Raw genomic sequence first — 23,570 nt, forward strand, 5'->3', positions numbered from 1 at the left:
GTTTATGTTAGTTATACCGTGTAAATGGAAGATTAACATTTTAAAGTGTATTTCTTCAGATAAAAGGATCTATTCTTCCTTAAATCTCCTAACATGTGGACCAACAAGCTGTTTATAATTTCCTACATTGAAATTTCTCTTTAATTTTACATTTCCTATTGCAATTTGATATGAAAATGAGTTATCTTTCATAGGGATCAAAGCACTTCTGAAAGGGAAGGTAACCATGTCTGATCTTGAAGGATAAAGATTTGTTATGAATCTTCTCCCTATTACTTATTTTGTGAATTTGGATATCATTAAAGCTTTAAACCTGAATTTTATCATCTCTGTAATGAGAATAGCAATGTTTATGTAGAAACCTTGGGTATTACTGGAACAGAGAATTATTTCTTTCTGGAGCTGATGGAATTCTGCCAGAAGTGACCTACTCTCTCCGGCCTTGAGGAAGGATCATAGGTGAAAGTCTGTAGTCAGCCATCTATAGATCTTTCCATCCAGTGGCCATATTTTGCCCCTGAGAATGTGGAGGGATTGAGTTAGCCCTGGGACTCACAGGCACTACTGTCTGCATTTAGAACGACTCTCTTTATTGTCTTCTTTTATGTATATACTATATTCCTTTAACCTTTTCGCTGGATTTTTGGGAGGCTTTTATGAATTCTAAAGCATATAAAAAGCACTTTGAAAACTGTACAATGCTTTGTGGACTCAAAGTAGTATGGTGTTTGCCCTATTCAAGACGCTACTGAAATGATTCACTCAGTGGCCTCAAGGGTAGTGTTAGCAGCCAAGTAATTATTTATATTTCTCCAGATTGTTTTCTGATATTTGTTGGTGATCTCAAAGATTTTTGGTATGTCAAACATTCGCAATTTAAGAAAGGATCATATTACAAAAGTTTGTAAAACACCCTTTGAAACCAAAATTATAAATACCCTTAGAACTTCACAGCATTTAACTTTCCAGGCTCTCGACCAGGGGTGTCCAACCTTTTTGTTTTTCTGCTGCAAATTGGAAAAATAAGAGTTGCCTCAGGCCACACATTAAATACACAAACACAAAACGAAACAAAAGGTCTCTGCAAAAATCAGTGTGTGGTCTGCAGGCCTCAGGTTGGATACCCCTGTCAGGCTGTAAAGCTTATTTCACCTTTTTTTTTTCTTATAATGGAGACAGCTTGGAGTTATACAAATCTAAAATTAAATCTTGGCTGTGTTACTAGTTGCATAACCTTGGGGAGATCAGTTAACCCCTAAGATTGTGTTTCTTCTTCTGTAAATTAAGGTGATAGTGCCTATCTCATAGCACTGTTAGGAAGAGTAACAAGAAAAACATAAAGTCACTTTGAGACCCAGTACCAAATAAGTCCTTGGTAATTGTTGTTCTTTCTCTGCTTATCCTCTTTGAACATATAGCCATACGTTTCCTATTCATTTTGACTTATCACAGCAGTTTGGTTGTTTTTTGTGCAGATTGCTCGATTATCCTGAAAGCCTAAATTATAGATATGTTTTAGCCTCTTTGCATTGCAGGATGTTATATAATAAAGGTCAGTTTGAAAAATTAGATTATGGGCGGCGCCTGTGGCTCAAAGGGGTAGGGCCCCGGCCCCATATGCTGGAGGTGGTGGGTTCAAACCTAGCCCTGGCCAAAAACTGCAAAAAAAAAAAAAAAAAAAAAAGAATTAGATTATAATAATGCGTACCTTTAGGAATCATCTTAGGAAACACAATTTTAATACACTAAAATGATGTTTTCCTTTTGGGGGAGGAGGTGGGAGTTATTAGAAGTTGTTTATGATATTCAGCACAATGGGTGTTTGTTGTTACAGTCTTTCTGATCTTTTTTGAATTAGATTTGTTTACTGTGTTACATTTGTTTATAGTCACGTCAGATGTGTATTTTAAGGAGACGTCAGATTTTACACATTTGCTGATTGTCTAGTTAGGAATACTGTTTATGCTGGTCAACGGTTCCTGCTGATTTAAAAACAGAAGGTGTATCAGAAGACAGTGCTTAGATTGTATAAAATCAGTTGCATTAGCATCTGACACTGCAGGAAAGCAAATTATATCTTGAACAAATAATTTTAATAAATATAGCTGTTTATGATAGCTTTGTTACGGAAGTACTGTTTCATTTATACCCTTGCTTTGAATAAGATTTCATTTCCTGCTTAGCTAACCACCTTGCTTTTTTTCATGGATTTGGTCTTTGTAGGTTGAATCGTTTTTAGATTTATGTTTTTAAATGAAGAAGATTGTCAACATTAGGAATTCTTTGAATTTCATCTGCTTTCAGCTAAAAGTTGCAATTACTGTTACACTCACAAACTATCACTCATTAAATAGTCTCTAATTGATCAGTATTAAAATATTTTATTAGTATTGCTGTTATTCCAATTATTGCATCTTTAGTCGTGTTTAAATTTTTTTTTAGGTAGCATCACTTGGATTCAGGAAACTAGTATGCATTGTTCTGTTAATAAAGAAGTGGTTGTTCTCTGATTTAATTGTTTGAATTGTGTGAATTGGAGAGTAATGTTTTTTTAGCATGACACTTTGGGAACTGCTACATGGTCAGGATACTTTTGTTCCAAGGTCCCTTTGAGTCAGTTCCTATTAAAAGTGAAATATGACAATCTGTATAACAATGAGAATATTTGAACAATACAATACTTGTATTATTATGGCTTTGAGGAAAACCTCATACTGTGTCTAATTGAATTTATTATGCTTAATGAATTCCCTGAACCAAAGAGTACCTTTTTTGTTTACTGACCATTGAGTTTATGTTTTTAAGCATATGTATAATATACTATAAAGTGTGTAGAATGCTGAAAATTTGCAACCTGAAAGATAATTACACAGTAGTTGCAGTATTATATTTGCAAAGAAATACTGTTAAAATGATATTCTCAATAAGTTAGGTTTTAATAGATGGCTTGGAGAAGGAAAGGGTAAAAATATTAAATTAACATTTGCTTTCATTAACAGTTCCTGTGAATGTTTATAATAGAATTGATCACAGTGAATGTATTTGGTAAATTATCAATGACCATGTTACGTACCTCCTCAAGACCGCCTTGTGGTGTCATATTCAGAAACATATCATTAACGTAAAATGGAGCCTTTTCTTTTTCAAGAGAACAAAGAATTCAAATTTAGCTGCTTGATACTAGTTATATTATGTAAATTATTATGGTAAATGTAACATTGTGTAAAAAATCTCTTAAAGTAGTTACATAAGGATTTATATCAGTGAAATAATTTTTGTTAGTTTATGCATGAATATCACTATGAATCAAATTGGGTGGTGATTATAGTAGTAGCAAGTGAGGTTATTTCTTTTTTTTAATGCTGTAACTGTTAAGATAAACATTTTTCTAAGTGGCACCCTTTTCGAAGTCTAAGCTTTGGAAAGGAATGGAAAGCAGGTATGAGATTGTGAACGTTGAGGGCTAGGCAAAAGTCTGGTCTTGTGTTCCCATGAAAATCTCTTAAAACTTGGTATTTCATGAGAATAAAAGAAAGCTGATAAAAATGTCTGACTATTTTGCTTTTGCCTAATATAGTAGAACCTCCTTAGTTTACCACCTCCTCAAGTTGACCTAATTTTCATGGACTGGACATATATGGTATATACCATACCAGATATGGTATATACCATACCATATATGTCCATATCAGTACAGCAGGCCTAGTTCCTTTTGTTGACCACCTCAGTATGTTGACCAGTCAGTGACAGTCCCTTGGGTGGTCAACTTACAGAGGTTCTTATGTATTATTTTACTCGCTGGATGGTCCAGTATCTGTTTTGATCCATTGTTCTTTTTTGTTGGTTAAACGTGAATTCAGGTCTTTTTCTATAAGCCTAAGTAAAATTGTCCCAGTGTAATCTGGTATAATCTGTCCTAGAATATAGCACTTGCTATAAATTGTCATATTTAAATGATATTAAGAAATACTAAACTGGTTGGATATGGTGGCTCACACCTGTATGTAGTCCTAGCACTCTGGGAGGTCAAGGTGGGAGGATCACTTGAGCTCAGGAGTTCAAGACCAGCCTGAACAAGAGTGAGACCCCATCTCTACTAATAATAAAAAAATTAGCCAGGTTCAGTTGTACACCTGTGTCCCAGCTCTGGAGGTTGAGCCAGGAGTATTGTTTGAGCCTAGGAGTTTGAGGTTGTAGCAAGCTGTGATCCTGCCACTGCATTCTGGCCCAGGTGACTAAGACACTGTCTCAGGGGAAAAAAGAAAAGAAAAAAAAAGAAATATTAGGTGCGGCGCCCATAGCTCGGTAAGTAGGGTGCTGGCCACATACACCGAGGCTGGCAGGTTTGAACCCAGCCCGGGGCCTGCTAAACAACAATGATGACAATTGCAACCAAAAAATAGCCGGGCGTTGTGGTAGGTGCCTGTCATCCCAGCTGCCTGGGAGGCTGAGGCATGAGAGCCCAAGAGTTGGAGGTTGCTGTGAGCTGTGATGCCATGGCACCTTACCGAGGGTGACATAATGAGACTCTGTCTCAAAAAAAAAAAAAAGAAAAAGAAATATTAAACCTTTTCCCTAGACTTTTGTCAGCTGCCCTTAGAAGTTAAGAATAAAAAGGGTATCACCAGGCAGTTCTGCTATTTGAGAGACAATTGGCTATCCATTTGAAAAAAATTTCCTGCTCATAGCCTTCCTAAAAATAAATCACAGCTGGATTAAAGACCTACATTAAAAAATAAAAATTCGTTACTTTTCCAAGTAAATGCAAGAATATTTTTAGAGTTCTATGGAGGAAAAGATTTCTTATATAAGATATAAAAAAACATAAGCCATATGGAAAAGGGTTGATTTGACTACACTAAAATTTAAAACTTTGGGGCCAGACATGGTGGCTCACACCTGTAATGCCAGTACTCTGGGAGACTGAGGCGGGTGGATTGCCTAAGCTCTTACATTCCAGACCAGCCTGAGCAAGAGCAAGGCCCAAGGCCCTGTCTCTAAAAATAGCTGGGCATTGTGGCAGGTGCCTGTGGACCCAAACACTTGGGAGGCTGAGGCAAGAGAATCACTCGAGCCCAAGAGTTTGAGGTTGCTGTGAGCTATCTACTGAGGGCAACAAAGTGAGACTCTCTCTCAAAAAAAAAATAAATAATAATAATAAAATAAAGAATAAATAAATAAAAATTTTGGTACACCAAAAGAAACTATAACAAAAATAAAGAAAAATATAAGATTGAAGGAAAATTTGTGCTAGGCGTAGGAATCAGAATAGATAAGGAATGACATAAATACATTTTTTTTAATTTTTATTTATTTTTATTTTTTATTTTTTTGCACAGTTTTTTTTGGCTGGGGCTGGGTTTGAACATGCCACCTCCGGCATATGGGACCGGCGCTCTACCCCTTTGAGCCACAGGCACCACCCAGACATAAATACATTTTAAAAGAGGGCAAAAACCCCAGAGTCACTAATTCAGATGGTTTATAATCATATGAAAATAATTATGTCAATAAAAGTCAAGGACATATAATGAATATCATGAGATACTATTTAATACATGAGAGTGACAGATGTGTGTAATACAAGTATTGGTAAGAATTGGGCGGGGGGAGCAAGAAACTCTTAAGTGCTTTGGTAATGCCTAGTAAAATAGAAGGCACTCATGCCCTAGGAGCCAACACTTTTCTTAGTATACATTGTAGAGAAATTCTCACTTGTGCACAAAGGGACAGAGTCAAGAATGCTCATAGCAGCTTTTTATGGTTTCCTTTTTGCAATGGAAAAATACTGAAAACTTAAATGACCACCAATAGGGGAATGAATAGAGCAGTTAAAATGAATGGATCCAGAGGAGGGAATCCTCCCTAACTCATTCTTCTAAGTCAATACCACTCAGATACCAAAGCCAGGCAAGGACACAATGAAAAAAACTATGCCAGTATCCCTGATGAATAGTAGGAAACTGAATCCAGTGGGACACCAAGTTGATATGTACCTACCATGGTCAAGCAGCTTTTATTCTAAGACTGCAAGGATGGTTCAAAACAATATAAATCAATAAATGTGATTCACCATATAAACAGAATGAAAACAAAACCATGTGATCATCTCAAGAGATGCAGAAAAAGCATTTGATAAAATTCAGCATTTCTTTTTGGTAAAAACTTTCAACACACTAGGCATTGAGGGAACATATCTCAAAAAATAAAAACTATATATGAAAAATCCACAGCCACCACATCACACTGAAAGCATTTCCCCCTGAGAACTGGAACAAGAAAAGGATGCCCACTTTCACTACTCTTACTCAACATAATACTGGAAGTCCTAGCCACAGCAATCAGGCAAGAGAAAGAATTAAAAGCCATCCAAATTGGAAAAGAGGGAGTCATATTAATCTCTGTTTGCTGATGATATGATGTGATACCCAGAGAAGCCTAAAAACTCTTCCAAAAGACTTCTAGATTTGATAAGTGGCTTTAGAAAAGTTTTAGGATACAAAATCAGCATACAAAGCTCAGCAGCATTTCTATATGCCAATGACGATTAAGCTGAGAACCAAATCAAGAACTCAATCCCACTTACAATAGCCACAAAAAATAAGTTATCTAGGAATACATTTAACAAATGAGGAGAAATATCTGTACAAGAAGAAATATAAAACACTGATGAAAGAAATCATGGATGACAAAAACAAATGGAAAAACATCCCATGTTCATGGATTGGAAGAATTAGTATTATAAAGGTGCCAATACTGTCCAAACCAATGTACAGATTCAGTGATTTCTATTAAGTTACCAATGTCATTTTTCACAAAATTAGGAAAAGCAATTCTAAATTTCATACGGAAAGAGCCTGAAGACCCAAAGTGATCTTAATCAAAAATAATAAAGCTAGAAGCATTGTATTACCTGACTTCAAATTATACAGCAAGGCTATACTAACCCAGATAGCCTGGTACTACTATAAAGATAGACACATAGATCAGTGGAACAGAATTGAGAACCCAGAAATAAAGCCACACACTTAACAGCCAACTGATCAGCAAAGGCAACAAAAATATACACTGGGCATATTAAACATTTTTCAAAAGACATACAAATCGCCAAAAAGAAAAAAATATGAAAAAATGCTCCAAATCACTGATCACTGGAGAAATGCAAATTATAACCACAATGAAGTACCACCTTACACAAGTCAGAATTGCCATTATTAAAAAGTAAAAACACAATAGATGCTGTAAACAATGAGGAGAAAAAAGAATGCTTATACACTGTTAGTCAGCATGTAAATAGTACAACCTCTGTGGAAAACAGTGTGGCGATTTCTCAAAGAATTAAAAGTAGATCTACCATTGGATCTAGAAATCCCAAAAAAGTATTTTATGAAAAAATGTCTACACATGTATGGGTACTGCAGTGCTATTAACAATAGCTAAATCAAGTGTCCATTAGCAGATGATTGTACACAGAGAATGTGGTGTGTATATACCAGTATGGCTACTCAGCCATAAAAAAAGAAGAAAATCATGTATTTTGCAGTAACATGAATAGAACTGGAGGTTATATTCTGTGAAATAACTCAGAAACAAAGAGTCAATTATTACATGTTCTCACTTTTAAGTGGGAGCTCACTAACAGACCCACATGGGCAGAGTGGAACAATGGACACTGGAGACTCCAAGAGGTGGGAGGGAGAATGAAGGATGAAAATTATCTATTGTGTAGTGCACTGTTCAGGTGACGGGTGCCCTAAAAGCCCAGACTTCACCACTTTAAAGTTGTATTTACATAACACAACTGCACTTGTACCCCTAAATATATGAAAATAGAAAAAACCAAAGAATAGATCTCCAAAATAGAATTGTGAGGAAAAAAAGGTTAAAATATTATATATAATATACCAGACATATAAATGTTAAAAATACAAAACAACTCTATTTTGTTATGGTGCCATTTATATATATTAAAGCATAAAGGTACCAAGACCACCAGCGGGGGGGCGGGGCGGACTTCTGGGTCTTCAGAATGTCATGGTTACTTCGGGAAGGGAAGAAGAATGAGATAAGGATGGCAAGTGGTGCTTTATCTTAGTTTATAAATAGAAACATGGCAAAAAAACGACCAGTTGTGTTCAGCAGCTGGTGAACAATGTGGTATATCCATGCAGTGGCATACAATTCAGCTATAAAAAGGAACAAGCTACTGGTATATGTTACTGCATGGACAGACTTCAAAAATATTACACTGATTGAATGGAGCAAGACACAGATGGCACACCGTGCAATCCCACTTAGAAGAATGTCTATAAGAGACAAATCTAGAGAACAGAGCGGTTGTTCGGAGTAGGAGAAAGGATTGACAATAAAGGGTCAGGAGGGATTTCATTGGGGTGATGAAAATATTCTGTAACTTATTTATGATGATGGTACAATGGTAAATGGTGATGGTACAATTTGGTAAATTTTAGAAAAATCATTGACTTGTGCTTTTGAAATGGGTCATTTATATGATTTGTAAAACATCCCAAAGTCAGCTTATTAAAAAAGTCAATATTTGTTATAGCTATTGTAATCAATATAAAAGTACAGTCACGTGTGGCTTAATAACTTTTCAGGTAATTACACGCCACATATATGATGGTGGTACCATAAGTCTGTAATATTGTATTTTTAGCTTATTATATGTTTATGTAGTCACAATTGCCTACACATTCAGCATAACATGCTGGACAGGTTTGTAGCCGAGGAGCAGTAGGTTATACCATGAAGCCCCGGCTGTGTTACTCTAAGTTTGTGTTGGCACACTCGGTGTTTGTACAACAACAAAATTGCCTAATGGTGCATTTCTCAGCATACATCCCTGTCATTAAGTGACACTCGACTATATATCAGAGGTTCAACTAAAAATTATTAAAAAGGACGTTCTTCATGTCCTTCGTAGTTGTATATTGTAAAAATATATTGAGGTTTAGCAAAGAGATAAGTCCATACATCTTAATGCGGCTTGATGCATGTATACACGTGTGTAACCTCGACCCAGATTGAGACCCTAGAAGATTATCTTTTTTTTTTTTTTGGAGACAGAGTCTTACTTTACCACCCTGGATAGAGTGCCGTGGTGTCATAGCTCACAGCAACCTCATACTCTTGGATTCAAGTGATCCTCTTGCCTCAGGCTCCCAAGAAGGTGGAACTACAGGCGCTCACCACACCACCCATCTAGTTTTCCTATTTTTAGTAGAGACTGGGTTTTGCTCTCGTTCAGGCTGGTCTTGAACTTCTGAGCTCAAGTCATCCACCAACCTCCGCCGCTCAAAGTGCTAGGATTACAAGTGTGAGCCACCAAGCCCAGTCACTAGGAGACTATCTTGTTCTCTTCCCTTCCCCTTCCTACCCCTCCCCCAGAGGTAACTATTGTTTGTTATCGCTATATGCAGATAAATGTCATTTAAATGGGATCCCTTAGTTTCTTTTTTCCAAAATATGTCTATGAGATTCATTAATGTGGTTGTATGTGTTGCTATATAGTATTCCACTGTATGAATAAAGCACCATTTGTTCATCATTCTGACAATGGACACTTTTTGTTTTTTGTATTATCAATAAATATTTTGTGTTTTTTTTTTATTTTGTACACACAACTGGTAAAGGGATAAACAAACTGTAGCTTAGGAGCAATAGGTTTGTATCTGTCTTTTGGTTAAACTTATGCTCTTGTTTCTCTTGGGTATATACCTAAAATTGGAATACCTAGGTCATAAGGTAGATGTATGTTTAGCTTTATTAGATATTGTCAACTAGTTTTCTGTTGTGGGTATGCCAGTCTGAGTTCCAGTTTCACATCCTCCTAAATCACTTTTAATGACTCTTTCATGTTATATTATGTGACTTTACCATAATTTATTTAACCATTGCCTTTTTGATATAGTTAGGTGGTTTCATATTTTCATTGTTTCAAACAGCATTGTAATGAACTTCTTTGTAGAAGACAATGACCTTCATGAGTTTCATGGATACTTTCCTAGAATTGGTGGAATAAAAGGTGTGGGCAAAAGAAAAAAAAAGGCCTGGGCATTTAAAATTGGTTCTATTTGTGCTGCAGATTATACCAAATTACTTTTCATCCAACCATTCTTTTAAAATATAGGAGAGTGTTTGTTTCCCTCAACCCTTCAACTCTCTAGATGTTTCTCACACTTTTAACCTTGGCTAATCTTGGGGGAGGGAAATGAGATAAGTTTAGGGGATTGTAAACCTTCAGCACCTCTTTGCATTCCTTTTCTGGCAGGGCGGCAGGGTGTCAAGTGCGGTGTCCATCTCCTTGAGAAGTGCCTTCAACTTTGGATGTATGAGGGGAATGAGAGGCCAGGTCGGTTGCTTAACATGATCTAATCAATTCTTCAAGTGAGAAGGCTAAAAGGATTCAAGGATTTAAGTTCAAACTGTGGGTGGGGAGCAGTGGCTCACACCTATAGTCCTAGCACTCTGGGAGGGCAAGGCAGGAGGATCCCTTGAACTCAGCAGTTCCAGACCAGGCTGAACTGAACAAGAGTAAGAATCTGTCTCTACTAAAAATAGAAAAATTAGCCAGGTGAGGTGGCACATGTCTGTAGTCCCAGCTACTTGGGAGGCTGACACAGGAGGATTGCTTAAGCCCAGGAGTTTGGGGTTGCAGTGAGCTATGATGACACCACTACATTCTACCAGGACAACAGAGTGAGGCTCCATATCCAAAAAAAAAAGGGGCGGGGGGTAAATTGAAATATTGGCTTCCTAGACAATTCTAGATTGTGTTAGTATGGGAGAGGGGAGCAAATGCAATTTTCTGGCAGAGGCTACTACCTTTCTTATCTCATTTGATTAGGAATGAGGATCCTTAATCTACCTGCTCATTCTTCCTTTCAAAATGATCCTAATTGCTGTTTTACCTGGGCAAATTCAGGTGAGATCAAAGGTCATGTCTCTCAGTGTCCTCTGAGTGCCTATTACACTACTAATAGTGGGTGTGCAATAAATAATCTTGCAATTAATGGATCTACTGTTCACTGGTCTCTTTTCTTCACTTGGGAAGGAAAATGTCAGGATAGTTTGACAATCTCATACTTCTAGTCCTCAAGGTGGACCTTCTTGGTAAGCAGCTCTAGTGTGACTTAGTAAGAGCTCCAATTCAGCCTAATGGGGCTAACAGGACAAATGTAAGAAATCAGATACCTCACTGGGAAAGGGATGGGAGCAACAATACAGCAGGGCTGACCAGGAAGGACCAGCATTCCAGGTCAGCTCAGAAGCAGAGCTTTGGTTACTCCAGTTAGGAGTAAGCAGGGAGTCAGAGAGGAACTGAGTAGTTGGTACTTCAGAAGCTGATTATTATTTTTATATACCTTCTACATACAGGTGACCTTGGAAGGTATATTAGCATTCTCTAGAGAAACAGAATGAATAGGATACCAACATAGTGCATAATATACATAGCTATAAAAGAGAGGATTTATTATGGGAATTGGCCCATGTGGTTATGGAGACCAAGAAATCCCACCTTATGCTGTCTGCAAGTTGGAGAACCAGGGAAGCTGGTGGTATAATTCTGCCTGAATCCCAAGGCCTGAGAACCAAGGGAGTACATGGTGTAACTCAGTCCAAGGCCAAAGGCCTGAGAACCTTTGGAGCTGCTGGTATAAACCCAAAGGTCCAAGAACTTGAAGTTCTGATGTCCAAGGGAAGGAGAAGAAAAACAATGTCCCAGCTCCAGAAGGGAGAGCCAATTTGCTGCCTTTTTGTTCTACTGGAGCCTTTGACATATTGGATGATGCCCACCCATCCCACACTGCCCATGAGGGCAGATCTTCTGGGTCCACTGATTCAAATATCAGTCTCTTCTGGAAACACCCTCATAAACATAATCAGAAATAATGCTTTACCATTTATCTGGGCGTTCCTTTTTTTTTATTTATTATTTATTTATTTATTTATATTAAATCATAGCTGTGTACATTATGTATGATCATGGGGCACCATACACTTGGTTCATAGATCGTTTGATATCTGGGCATTCCTTAATCCAGTCACATTGACACCTAACATTAACCATTACAAGGGAAAAAAAGAGCATGTATTAAGAATCTACTAGATGTTGGTCTCTGTTTAAAATGCTTTACATTCATTATTTTACTTAATCCTGAATGTTCTGGGACGCAGATATTATGCCTAAGCTAGAGAAATATGTCCAGGATCATCAGCTGATAAGTACTGTAGTCACGATTCTAATTCAGGACTGACTTCTGTGGTCATTTTCCTTCTAACTTGCTGCATTATTATGGAAAATAATATGAAAGATGATAGTATTGTCTGAAATATACAGCTTATCACATACCAGGCCTTAGTTTAACGTCTTTCAATGTATTGTTTCATAGAAACCCTATAGATGTGATCTTCATCCCCATTTTACAGATGAGGAAACTGAACACAGGAAGCCTAAGTAACCCTCACAAGGTCACACAGCTAATTAGTACAAGAGCCACTATTGAAAACTAGTCCTGTCACCATCCCATACCAACTCCTCAGGGAATAGTCTGGAATCAGCAGGCAGTTTTCTACCTGCTGCATTAGCCCTCGGAGTTTTCAGCTTTCTCTTCTCCCCTCCACAATCCTGTATATGTCAGGGGCAGCCGGGAGGAGCATATCTACATGTGGTCATGTAAGTAGAGCCACAGAGGCAGGAGTATTGGGATTTTCTTCCACAGGGAGGGATACTGGAGGAAGGAATGCAAGCTGAACAGTGTGGTGCTAATATAGGGCTATAATGACACCACCAGGATGCCCCGCAGGATGTGTAGGAAAAGGATCGCATCGGTGCCTAGGATAGCACGGCACTGCTTGTTGCATCCTATTACCCTTTCCCCACTCCTGGATCACAGCTGAGAAGCACCAACCCTGACAAAGCCCCATGCCTATTCTCAGGGTTGTGTTAATTCAGAGATACAGATGTGAGGGACTGCGAGTGAGTCTGAGAGGAGCAATAAGAAGGCTGCTTTTGCGGCTGCCTCTTTATCTCAGTGCACCTGGGCATCAGCTGATTCCCTGAAGATCTTTGTCCAGTCTTAGGGAAGAGCTGGGAGAATAGTTACTGAAAATTTGACAGTGAATTACAGGCATCATGGGGGTTTGGATGGTTTTCTTGCTGCTTTTTTAAAAACCTGATTGTGTACCTGCCTTTTACTGTCCTCTTAACCTGCCTCCCCCAGCACCCCGTGTTTTCTGTGTGCTCTGTTTCCTGAGCCCTGGCTCCTCACCTGGCTCCACTGAGCCTGTTCTCTCCTGTCAGTCACCTTGGACTAAGCGTCCAGAGGAAGGGGCAGGATGATGAATTCTACCCAGAAGAGTTGCCTTGTAACATGAAAGACATTCGTGATGATAAGCATCATGAGACCACAGGCGTGAGACTGTTGAAGAAATGCGAATTGAGGAGGAGTGATCTTTAGGGCAGAGTTACCCTAACCCTGGAATCTATTTGCTGCCTCATATAGGATTATCGGTTCTTGAAATGGAAGACTTTATAGAAGTGGGGGGTTTAGATTAATGGCAAGAGGGGAGAACCCTTCTAGGTTATGAAGTGAAAGTCATGAAGCAGAGTCAGGCAGAGAGGACAAAAGGAGTCTTTAAGATTCTTATTGGCTGGGTGCAGGGTCTCCTGCCTGTAATCCTAGCACTCTGGGAAGCCAAGGTGGGTGGATAGCCTGAGCTCAGAAGTTCAAGACTAGCCTGAGCAAGAGTGAGACCCTCATCTCTATTAAAAATAAACAACCCCCCCGCCCAACAAAACCCTAGCCAGGCATTGTGGGGGGCACATGTAGTTCCAGCTACTTAGGAGGCTGAGGCAGGAGGATCACTTGAACCCAGGAGTTTGAGGTTGCTGTGAGCTATGATGTCATCGCACTCTACCTGGGGCAACCCAGTGAGACACTGTCTCAAAAAAAAAAATAATAATAAAAATAAAATAAAATTCTTATTGTTATATCAGATGAGTAGATTTAGTTTAGGGCAGTTGTTCAGCTAATTATTGTACTTCTTAATGGCAAATATTTATTTCAGTGTTCAGACTTCCTAAATCCTAAACTAAAAAGGCATAAATAGAATGATATTTCAGTAGCCACTGCTGCTTAAATTTAGAATTTTACTTCATTGAAAGGATTTTACAATTGCTTTCTGTTTTTTTTTTTGAGACAGAGTCTCAAGCTGTTACCCTGGGTAGAGTGCTTTGACATCACAGCTCACAGCAACCTCAAACTCTTGTGGTTAAGTGATTCTCTTGCCTCAGCCTCCCAAGTAGCTGGGACTACAGGTGCCTGCCACAACGCCCGGCTAATTTTTGGTTGCAATTGTCATTGTTGCTTAGCAGACCCGGGTTGGGTTCGAACCCACCACCCCAGGTGTATGTGGCCAACACCCTTGCCGACTGAACTACAAGTGCCACCCTGCTTTCTGTTTTTGTGAGAGGCTTGTTAACTCTATCAAGTGAGTGGTTATACAGAAAACCAGAAAGAAGTGGTTTCCTCAGAACCCTTTTCCTTTAACGGTTCTTAAGGTTCCATTTTCCTTTACAAGCGTCCTAAAGGAAGCTTATAGACGTGGGTGTTTTACCAAAGCAGTGAGTAGTCCCAGGAGGAGGTCAGCAAGTACACAGAAAATTATAGTCCAATGTGGCAAGTACTAGCGCCGAGCTGTGTGTAGGGTGCATGTTAGTCAAGGTCCGCTTAAAGATAGTAGAAATCATCCTGCCATTCCTGCTAGTTCTGCATCAGGAAAATGGGTTTCTTGTGTTACCTTGTGGCTCCCCACTTCTCATTGGCAGAGCCCGACTCACAGCCAGTATCCTAGTAGCAGGGCCTTAGGGAAAGATTTCAGCTTTCTGGACCCTGCAATGTTGGAGGACCTATAGAGAAGGCAGTTGTAATAGATGTCAAGTTAGCCAACCTAACAGCTAGTTTAGGATCAGCACATGGCCGGTGGTGCTTAACCTGCCAGGGGGAGCGGGGTTAGGGGGAAGGTGGTTAGAGAACTTTCTCTGAGAAATAATGCCTGACCTGAGACTAGAAGGCTAGAATTAAAGACATTTCACCTTTTCTAAGGAACTTTGATGTGTGGATTCCTATTGCTAGTTTTCTTTGTTGTCGTTGTTATTTATTATTTTATTATTATTATTTTGAGTCAGAGTGTTGCTATGTTGCCCTCGGTAGAGCACTGTGGTGTCACAGCTCAAAGTAACCTCCAACTCTCGGGCGTAAGCGATTCTCTTGTCTCAGCCTCCCAAGTAGCTGGGTCTACAGGGGCCCGCCACAATGCCCCGCTATTTTTGTTGCAAATTGTCGTTGTTTAGCAGGCCCGATCTGGGTTCGGACCCGACAGCCTTGGTGTATGTGGCTGGAGCCGTAACCACTATGCTACATGCACAAGCCTATTATTTTTTAAAAGTCAAGTCTGTGGGCGGCGCCTGTGGCTCAGTGAGTGGGGCGCCGGCCCCATATGCCGAGGGTGGCGGGTTCGAACCCAGCCCCGGCCAAACTGCAACAAAACAAAAAAAATAGCCGGGCGTTGTGGCGGGCGCCTGTAGTCCCAGCTACTCGGGAGGCTGAGGCAAGAGAATCGCGTAAGCCCAAGAGTTAGAGGCTGCTGTGAGCCGTGTAATGCCACGGCACTCTACCAAGGGCGGTACAGTGAGACTCTGTCTCTACAAAAAAAAAAAAAAAAGTCAAGTCTGTATAATAGTAATTCTCAAAGTGTAGTTCCTAAACCAGTAACATCAATATTACCTGGGAACTTGTTAGAAATCCAAATTCTTAAGCACTACATTAGACCGACTGAAATAGACACTGGATCAAGCCCATCATGAGATTTTGATGCATGCTGAAGTTTGATAAGCAAGACAGTCAGAATATGTTTTAGAGTTAAATCTGTGAGTTTAAGTGATGGCTTTTGTATTTACCATCAGTGATCTCACCTCTCCTAGTCTTCTGGGCTTAACATGTACTTTGTAGAGTCAAAGAGTTGTGAAACTTAAGTGATGTGGTCTGGTCTATGCCTGTCACAGTGTGTGACACAGAATAGGCATTTCATGAAGTCTTTTGGAGGAGACTTGGCTACAGGTCTAAATACCCCTAAACTAATCTATTCTGGGAAATTTAATAAGCAAAAGTCAGGGTAAATTCAATTCATCCAGTGGTGTGCAGGGCACTCTGCTTGGGTGCAAGCACAGAATTATTTATGATGCCTCAAAATAGTAAATATCATAGAAACTTAGAGAGAAAACCAGTGTGGGCTGATGTCAGAGGTGGATTCCTGGAAGAGGCAGATGGGGATAGTATAAGCTGTAGTGGGTCACTTCAATCTAATTTCCCAAGAACATATTTCTTTATTTACAAAGCTCATTTAAAAAAATTTCTGAACTTTGTTAAAAATGTAGAAAATTTAGAAAATAAGGCAAAAACATTACCAATAACTTTACAACTCAAAGACTCATAGCTAACCAACCATTTGGGTGAGTTAACTTTTAATCTTGTTTTAAAACACTCAAAAAATAATTACTATTGCAATATCACAAATATTTAAACTCTATTTTGAGTTAATTCTTCATAATGCAATGATATTAATGGTTCCCTGTGTTACAAACACCATCTGATTTTAATGGTGATGTAAATATTGTGTCACTTGGTTGTTAGTATTTCCCTTCCAATTTTTGAAATAGCTTGAAATAAACATTAAACAATTACTTACTTTTCAGGTTATTGCGTTGGGATAGATTTTGAGATGTGGAATTACTGGTGTGTACAACAGTGTTTTTCAACCTTTTTTATCTCGCAGCACACTTGAACCTATAGTTAAATTTCCAAGGCACACTTAAATTATGTTGATCCAAGAAAGAATAAAAAATATATACTATGTTTTGAATTTCTTTCAAAAATAATTTAATGATTTTTTTAAAATTTCGCAGTATATCTCAGATCCTTTCAGGACACTCCAGTGTGCTGTAACACTGGTGTAACCCCTGAAAATCGCTGGCGGAGAGTGTGGACTTTCATTATGCTTTTGACACATTCAAAAGGAGTATTTGAATTTTTGCTCCCTTTCTACCATCATTGCTATTTTCATTCATTCAGTGTTTATATGCTAGACCCTATTCCAGGTACTGGGGATATAGTAGTGAAAAAAAAAAAAACAGGCAAAGATCCCTGCCTTCATAAAGCATATATTGTAGTTGGGAAAAACAGATCAGAAAGTACAAGTTGAGCATCCCTAGTCTGAACATCTGAAATCCAAAATGCTCCACAATCTAAAACAGCGTTCCCGGTGCCAATGTGATGCCACAAGTTACCCTGAACACATTATTTTTTCACTCTGTTAATGGTATCCCATATTTTTCAGGTTAAGTGCTTATATGTGAGTAAGTATAAGAAATTGATTGCTTATCAGTAGCATGTAAATTCAGAGTCAGGAATGATGGTGGTGCCAATGACCACGGATTGTCCATGTGATGGCTGAGATGGGGGGACACCTTTGCTTTCTCCTGGTTCAATGTAAACAAATGTTCTGTGCACAAAAGTATTAAAAATGTTTTGTAAAATGACCTTTAGGCTATTTGTGCGTATAAGGTATTCATGAAACATAAATGAATTTTGTGTGTAGACTTGGGTCCCATCCCCAAGATATCTTATTCTGTATATAAAATATTCTAACATTTGAAAAAAATCTGAAATGTTTTGGGTCAAAAGCATTTTGGAAAAAGGAAACACAAACTGTTTATAACATTTTAGATATAAAATGCTCTAAGGAGAAAAATGACACAGGAAAGGGGAATAAAGAATGGTGAGGATAAGGAAATTATATATCGGGAAACTGAGTTGTGAGTAAGGAACTGAAAGTGTGCCTCATTCCTTGATATTTATTGGACGGAGTGAACATCAAGGGCATGGGCCATGAAGTGGATGGATGCACAGTGCATGTTTGAGGAACAACGGGTAAACCAGTGAGGCTGGAACATAGTTAGGAGAGGAGAGTATTGTAGGAAGTGATGTCAGAGAGTCACTGATGAAGGGAGGACATTTTAGAGGACTTGGGTTTTCCAGGATTCCTTTGGTTGCTATTTTGATGTACTGTAAGAAATTGGAGCCAGAAGCAGGGAAATCTGTTAGGAGGATATTGTAGTAATCCAGGTAGAAAATGATGGTGGCTTAGATCAGGCTAATAGTGATGGAGATGAAGGGAAATGGTTACAACTTGAATATATTTTGAAGATTTAGTTGATAGGATTGGCCGACACATTGGATCTGAGATGTGAGAGAAAGATCAGGAGTTCAGTTTTGGATGTGTTAAATTCGAGATGTCAAGCAGAGATGTTGAGCAGACATCTAGATAAATGAGAAGTTGGAAGAATCTGAGCTGGATAAATAAATGTATTTCAAGTTGACAGTGCGTATTTGTATCTGAAGTGATGAGACTGAAAAAGACCAGCAAAGGAGGGCTTCAAGAAAGAAAAGTGAGGAAGTCCAAGTCCTGAACTCTGGAACCCTTCAATAGGACGAGATCATCACAAGCCTGGGGAGAAGCCGGTGAGGCAGGAGAGTGGGCTGCTCTGGAAGCCACGTGAGGAGAGAAAGTGATTCAAGGAGGTGGAAACAATCTTGGGTGTAAAATGGTGCTCACAGGTCAAGCCTAAGGATTGATAATTGATGTTAGCAGTAAAAGGCTGTTGGTAAGTTTCAGAGTAACCCTGGGATTAATAGATGACAGGAAAGCAGAGTGGGGAGGGAAATATAGTCTGCTGACCTGAAGTCAGTTTGGGTTTTGGAGAATAAGAGGGGAAAATGGTCTGGAAGTGGCAACAGAAACAGAGGCCACCTGTACCATCTGTAGGCTCGTGGGAGGAGGAGGAGGGAAGAAAGGCCCTACTTTGAGAGGCCCCCAGAGGAAGCCAGTATTTGGTTGCAGTAAGAACACGAAGGGAATGTGTGGGGAAGAAGATGAGAGTTTTGCTGCTGGCTGGCTGTGAGAGCCAAAAGCAAGTAAGAGCTTCGTGAGTTGGGGACCAACGTATGTGAATTAAAATTCATTGCACTTTTGATGGAGCACATGGTTGTCTTTTAAGGATACCAGTGTGATTGTGATTGACTGTTAATTCATATAAGACTAAACAATTGGCTACATTTATAAATTGCGATGCCTAAGTCCCATCTTTTGAAAGGGTCTGATTTAGACAGAGGAGAAAGATGAGCAGAGCATGTCAAGTTTTGTGGGAAATTGAATTGATTAGGCTGGCTGGATTTAGGATTCCTATTTAAGAGCTAGAGATGAAACTGGGTGTGCTGGCCTTCATGGCTAGACTAAGGATTCTAGGCAGTTGTGACAGCTTTACATCATAAAGGTCTTCAAACATTAAAGGTGGTATAAATCCTCCGAAAAATTAATGTATCATCACTGTGCGATCCGACTGTTTGACTTATGGATATATACCCAAACAAGTATCATAAAAGCAGGGACTTGAGCAGATATTTGTATGCACGTGTTCATAGCAGCACTATTCAAAATAGCCCAAGGTAGAAGTAACCCCAGTGCCCATCGACAGAATAATGGGCCAGCGATGTGGTGGGTACACACAGTGGGACATTATCCATCAGTGAAAAGGAAATTATTATGCATGCTGCATCATGAATAACCTCCGAGACCTTCTGCTAATTGAAAGGAGCTAGTCATGAAAGGATGAATATAAGGTACCTTGAGTAGTCACATTAATAGAAACAGGAAGTAGAATGGTGGATGCTAGGGACTGGAGAAGGGGGTGATGAAGAGTTGGTGTTTAATATGTTCAGAGTTTCAGTTAGGGAAGATGAAAAATTTCTGGAGATGGAAGGTGGTGATTGTGGAGCAACAGTGGAGCACTAACAGTGCTCTTAGTGGGACAAAATAGCAAATTTTATGTTATGTATTTTATGTTATGTATTTCACCACAATTTTAAAAAGTGACACAGAATATAGCTGTGTTTCTCATTATAATGGTACATGTAAGGGTTAGGCCCAAGGGCGTGGTCCCAGTAGGGGAGAGGCAAAATTTTGGTAAAACAAAGTCTCCTGGTTGACAGACTTAGTGCGTTTCCCCTGCAGAGCCTGTCAGTTTTATCTATACTGTCTGCACTGGTTTGGTTTTAGCCCTGGGGTTCTCACCATGGTTTAGAGGTACTTAGAAACACAGTTTTTTAAGTAGGAAAACATTTCCTCTTTGTTCTTATTCATTGTTAGCAAATGGATTTTTTCATAGATGATACAATGATAACCCCTAGTCTTCAAAATTATTCTAAGTTCGTAATATGAATTTGTCTTTTAAATATTACTTATTGAATTGAGTGCTAGTTACTTTGGAGTCATTTTATTTATATTCTGAACTTGGGAAAGGAATTAAACAAAGACGTTGGAAAGCTCTCATTCATAATCTGCTAAGGCCTGTTTTATGGCAACATGTTTTAGTTATTTGTCCAGATGTATTCTTATTGTTGAGTCATAATAATGACTAGAAGACAGATCAACAGGAGGATGTAAATAAATAAAGCCGAAAAGGAAAGTCAGTGTTGGATTCTTTGGAGTCTGATGGATCCAGGCTGAAATCCCAGCTTGTTACTTCACTCTGTGAATTTGTTTGTACACTAATGAACACTTTTCTTATTTTTAAAATAAGGATATTTCTACTTACCTGGCAGCAGTGTTAAGATTAAATAAAATAATAAATTAAGCCACTTACGACAATGACTATTATACCTAGGCATTGAATAAATGGTAGCTGATGTTATTATAATTGTTACTGCAAAAAATGTATGGTGTGACTTTGTTTCTGAAATCTAGTATGCAAACTTAGAAAGCAAAGGAATTAGCAGAAAGGTCCTTCAGTTTATACAGATTTACCTCAGGGTTTCTGTAAAATCTGGGAGAGTCCCTAGTGTATTTGATGTTTACAGATCATTAGCAAAACAGATGCCAGGAGGCAAATAAACTGTAGCTTAAGGATTTTGGAACCACTGACAATGTAGAGAAAATTGGTTTCTGATAAAGTTATAACATTTCTAAGTAAGCAATAGAAGGCAATGGGAAAATTTTAATTGGGTTTATAAAAGTTTATTTCGGGAACACATGTATTTCCAATTTGAGGCACACCTATATGTCTGTAGCCATCTAATTTATAGTGCTTGTTTATTTCTCCATTGGGGTTAATAACAGAAAAACAACTAATATTTATGGTGTGCTTACTACATGTCAATGTGATCTGTAGGAAGTGTGTAGCGTTCAAGGGCTTATTTTCAGTTGGATATTTTGAAATTGGCCTTTCATCTACTTAAAGAGACACATAGTAGTTAATGGGTTTATTTCATTCTGTTCTGTTATGCCCACGGTATTTTGTTGGGTATTGATAATAGGCAAGACATTTTGTAGTAGACAAAGCTAAGACAGGGGACATGGCCTCACAGAATACCTCTTCACTGTCTACTTTCTGTATAGTGCTCAGAAGGGGGCGTGTGGTGTCAGGAGACGAGCTTGTTCTAGTCCTGGATTCTACTCCTGGCTCTGTCACTTCTTTCTGGGAGCGTTTTCTGTCTCTTCTTAAGATAAGGCCAGGTGCTCTGTGCTGATTTCTAACATAGCACTTACCAAGCCCCTTGGCAACTGCTTGTTTAATTCCCGGTGTTCTTGGGTGGCACCTGTGGCTCAAAGGAGTAGGGCGCTGGCTCCATATGCTGGAGGTAGTGGGTTCAAACCCAGCCCTGGCCAAAAAAAAAAAAAAAAAAAATAATAATAATAATAATTCCCAGGGTTCTCTACCAGTTTTAGTTAGACTGTGAACTGCTGAAGGGTGGGGAGCATAGCTTATTCATCAATGGGGGCAGCCCCATCACAGTATTTGTACCATGAATGAATGCTAATCTTCTAACTTTTGGACAAGTGATAACCTATTGCTTTCTTTAACTATGAAAAAATTGATTGACTTAATAGCATAACTTTGTCACAAAGGTAAAATCAGAAATTTCATATAAAAAGTCTATCACAGTGTGCCTGGCAAATAGTGGGTACTCCATCAGGAGTTTTTATATTTGAGTAAATAATTATCTCTTTTCACCTAATTTGACAGATGTGATATATCTATTTGTGAAAGCCATATGCAGTAATGTCACGTTTGTGGTACATAAAGGGCACAGCTGTCATTTAGGCTAAGTCTAAAGTAATTATTCACATTGGCATAAAAATGTGACACTTAAGGTTACTCATTCAAAAAGGTGGGATAAAACTCAGAAAAATTACATAGAGGCCCGAGATTGTAATGGTTAAAAAAGTCTTCATCTGTATTTGTTATTTATCAATTTGATAAATTTTAGACATTAGTTCCAGACTTTGAACTGATTTAAATAAAGCCTAAATATTTAATTTAAATAATAATGAAATTTGAAAGCTAAGCTATTCACTGGGGAAAAAGGTAACTGTAAGGAAGCATATTCTTCTGACCCCTCTTCCCCACCCCCAGCACACCCTACTCTTGCTTTTCAATTTTAAAGCTCCCTTTGGAATTTCACTTAGGTTCCATTTTTGGAATTTATGTGGCATAAGCTTGATTTAGGATGAGACTGATCTTCCTTTTTTACGTGAAGTTAGTTGTGAAAAATATTTCAAATTATAAGTAAGTAGGGTCCTTTGCTGGTTAAAATCTACCAGCAATCTCTAGAAAGAAAGATGAAACTCCCTGGATTTTACTGTGTGATGTCAATGGGCTTGTTATATGTGGAACAGCTGATGCATTTAGGACTTGTTGATTCACTTAATTGGTAACTGTACCACATTCAAAACTTCAACAACTGAAAACAATAGGTCAGTGTCTGCTGTTTATACGTAAATAGTCACATCAGAGGAGGATATGTCTGAAAGGCAGACTGTGTGAGTCTGAGGAAGAAGGTGGCATGTGAATAGCTCCATTTCTTGCCATACTGAGGTGGGTTTTGCACTCCTTCCTTAAATAATTGCTATTTGTTTTGTTACAGGTGTTGATGGTCAGGCTGGCTGCCCTGAAATTGTATTCGATTATGTTTTCAATTCCAACGTTGAGGGAAAATGCTAGACTAGAATCATGGTTAAAAATTGTGATGACTCAAGTTTTTCTGTCTAACAGTCTTCCTGTTTCAGAGCAAAAAGTTAAACCTGGAATAATTTTTTTTTAAGTAACACATTTTATTTGTGCATAGAAACCAAATAAATGTTCGTTTAAAGGACTTCAAAATGATTTCTCCCCCTAATTTGTGAATTAGCTTCCTCTGAAATTATAGGGTCAAATCTGCATTTTAGAAAGAGTAATTTTTTTTGGAAGGAGTATAATTTAAAAGGAAAAGCAACACAAACCTTTTAGTTTCATTGTTAAGGCAAAGGAAAACATGGTGATTTTTTTTTTTAAGCTATGTAAACCATTTGAAGCCTTCTTCTCGAAAATGTATTGTTTTTAATAAGTAAATTTTAACTGTCAAAAATAGAATAATTTACTAGAATAATTATGC

At 38.4% G+C, this 23,570-nt stretch overlaps 1 protein-coding gene across 9 annotated transcripts in view; it reads left to right on the top strand.

Moving 5' to 3' along the window:
• DENND1A (DENN domain containing 1A) overlaps nt 1–23,570 on the top strand; it is a 536,096-nt gene that overhangs the window by 115,937 nt on the left and 396,589 nt on the right. The window contains exon 3 of one of the 9 annotated variants that reach the window (XM_053562894.1): nt 10,292–10,372. The exons of the other annotated variants lie outside the window; for them this stretch is intronic. Within the exon in view, the coding sequence (XP_053418869.1) occupies nt 10,292–10,372 (81 nt within the window). The remainder of the gene's footprint in view (nt 1–10,291; nt 10,373–23,570) is intronic. 9 annotated transcript variants of the gene reach the window in all.

The sequence above is a fragment of the Nycticebus coucang genome, chromosome 2 (genome assembly GCF_027406575.1).
Source record: "Nycticebus coucang isolate mNycCou1 chromosome 2, mNycCou1.pri, whole genome shotgun sequence".
NCBI classification, from domain to species: Eukaryota; Metazoa; Chordata; class Mammalia; order Primates; family Lorisidae; genus Nycticebus; species Nycticebus coucang.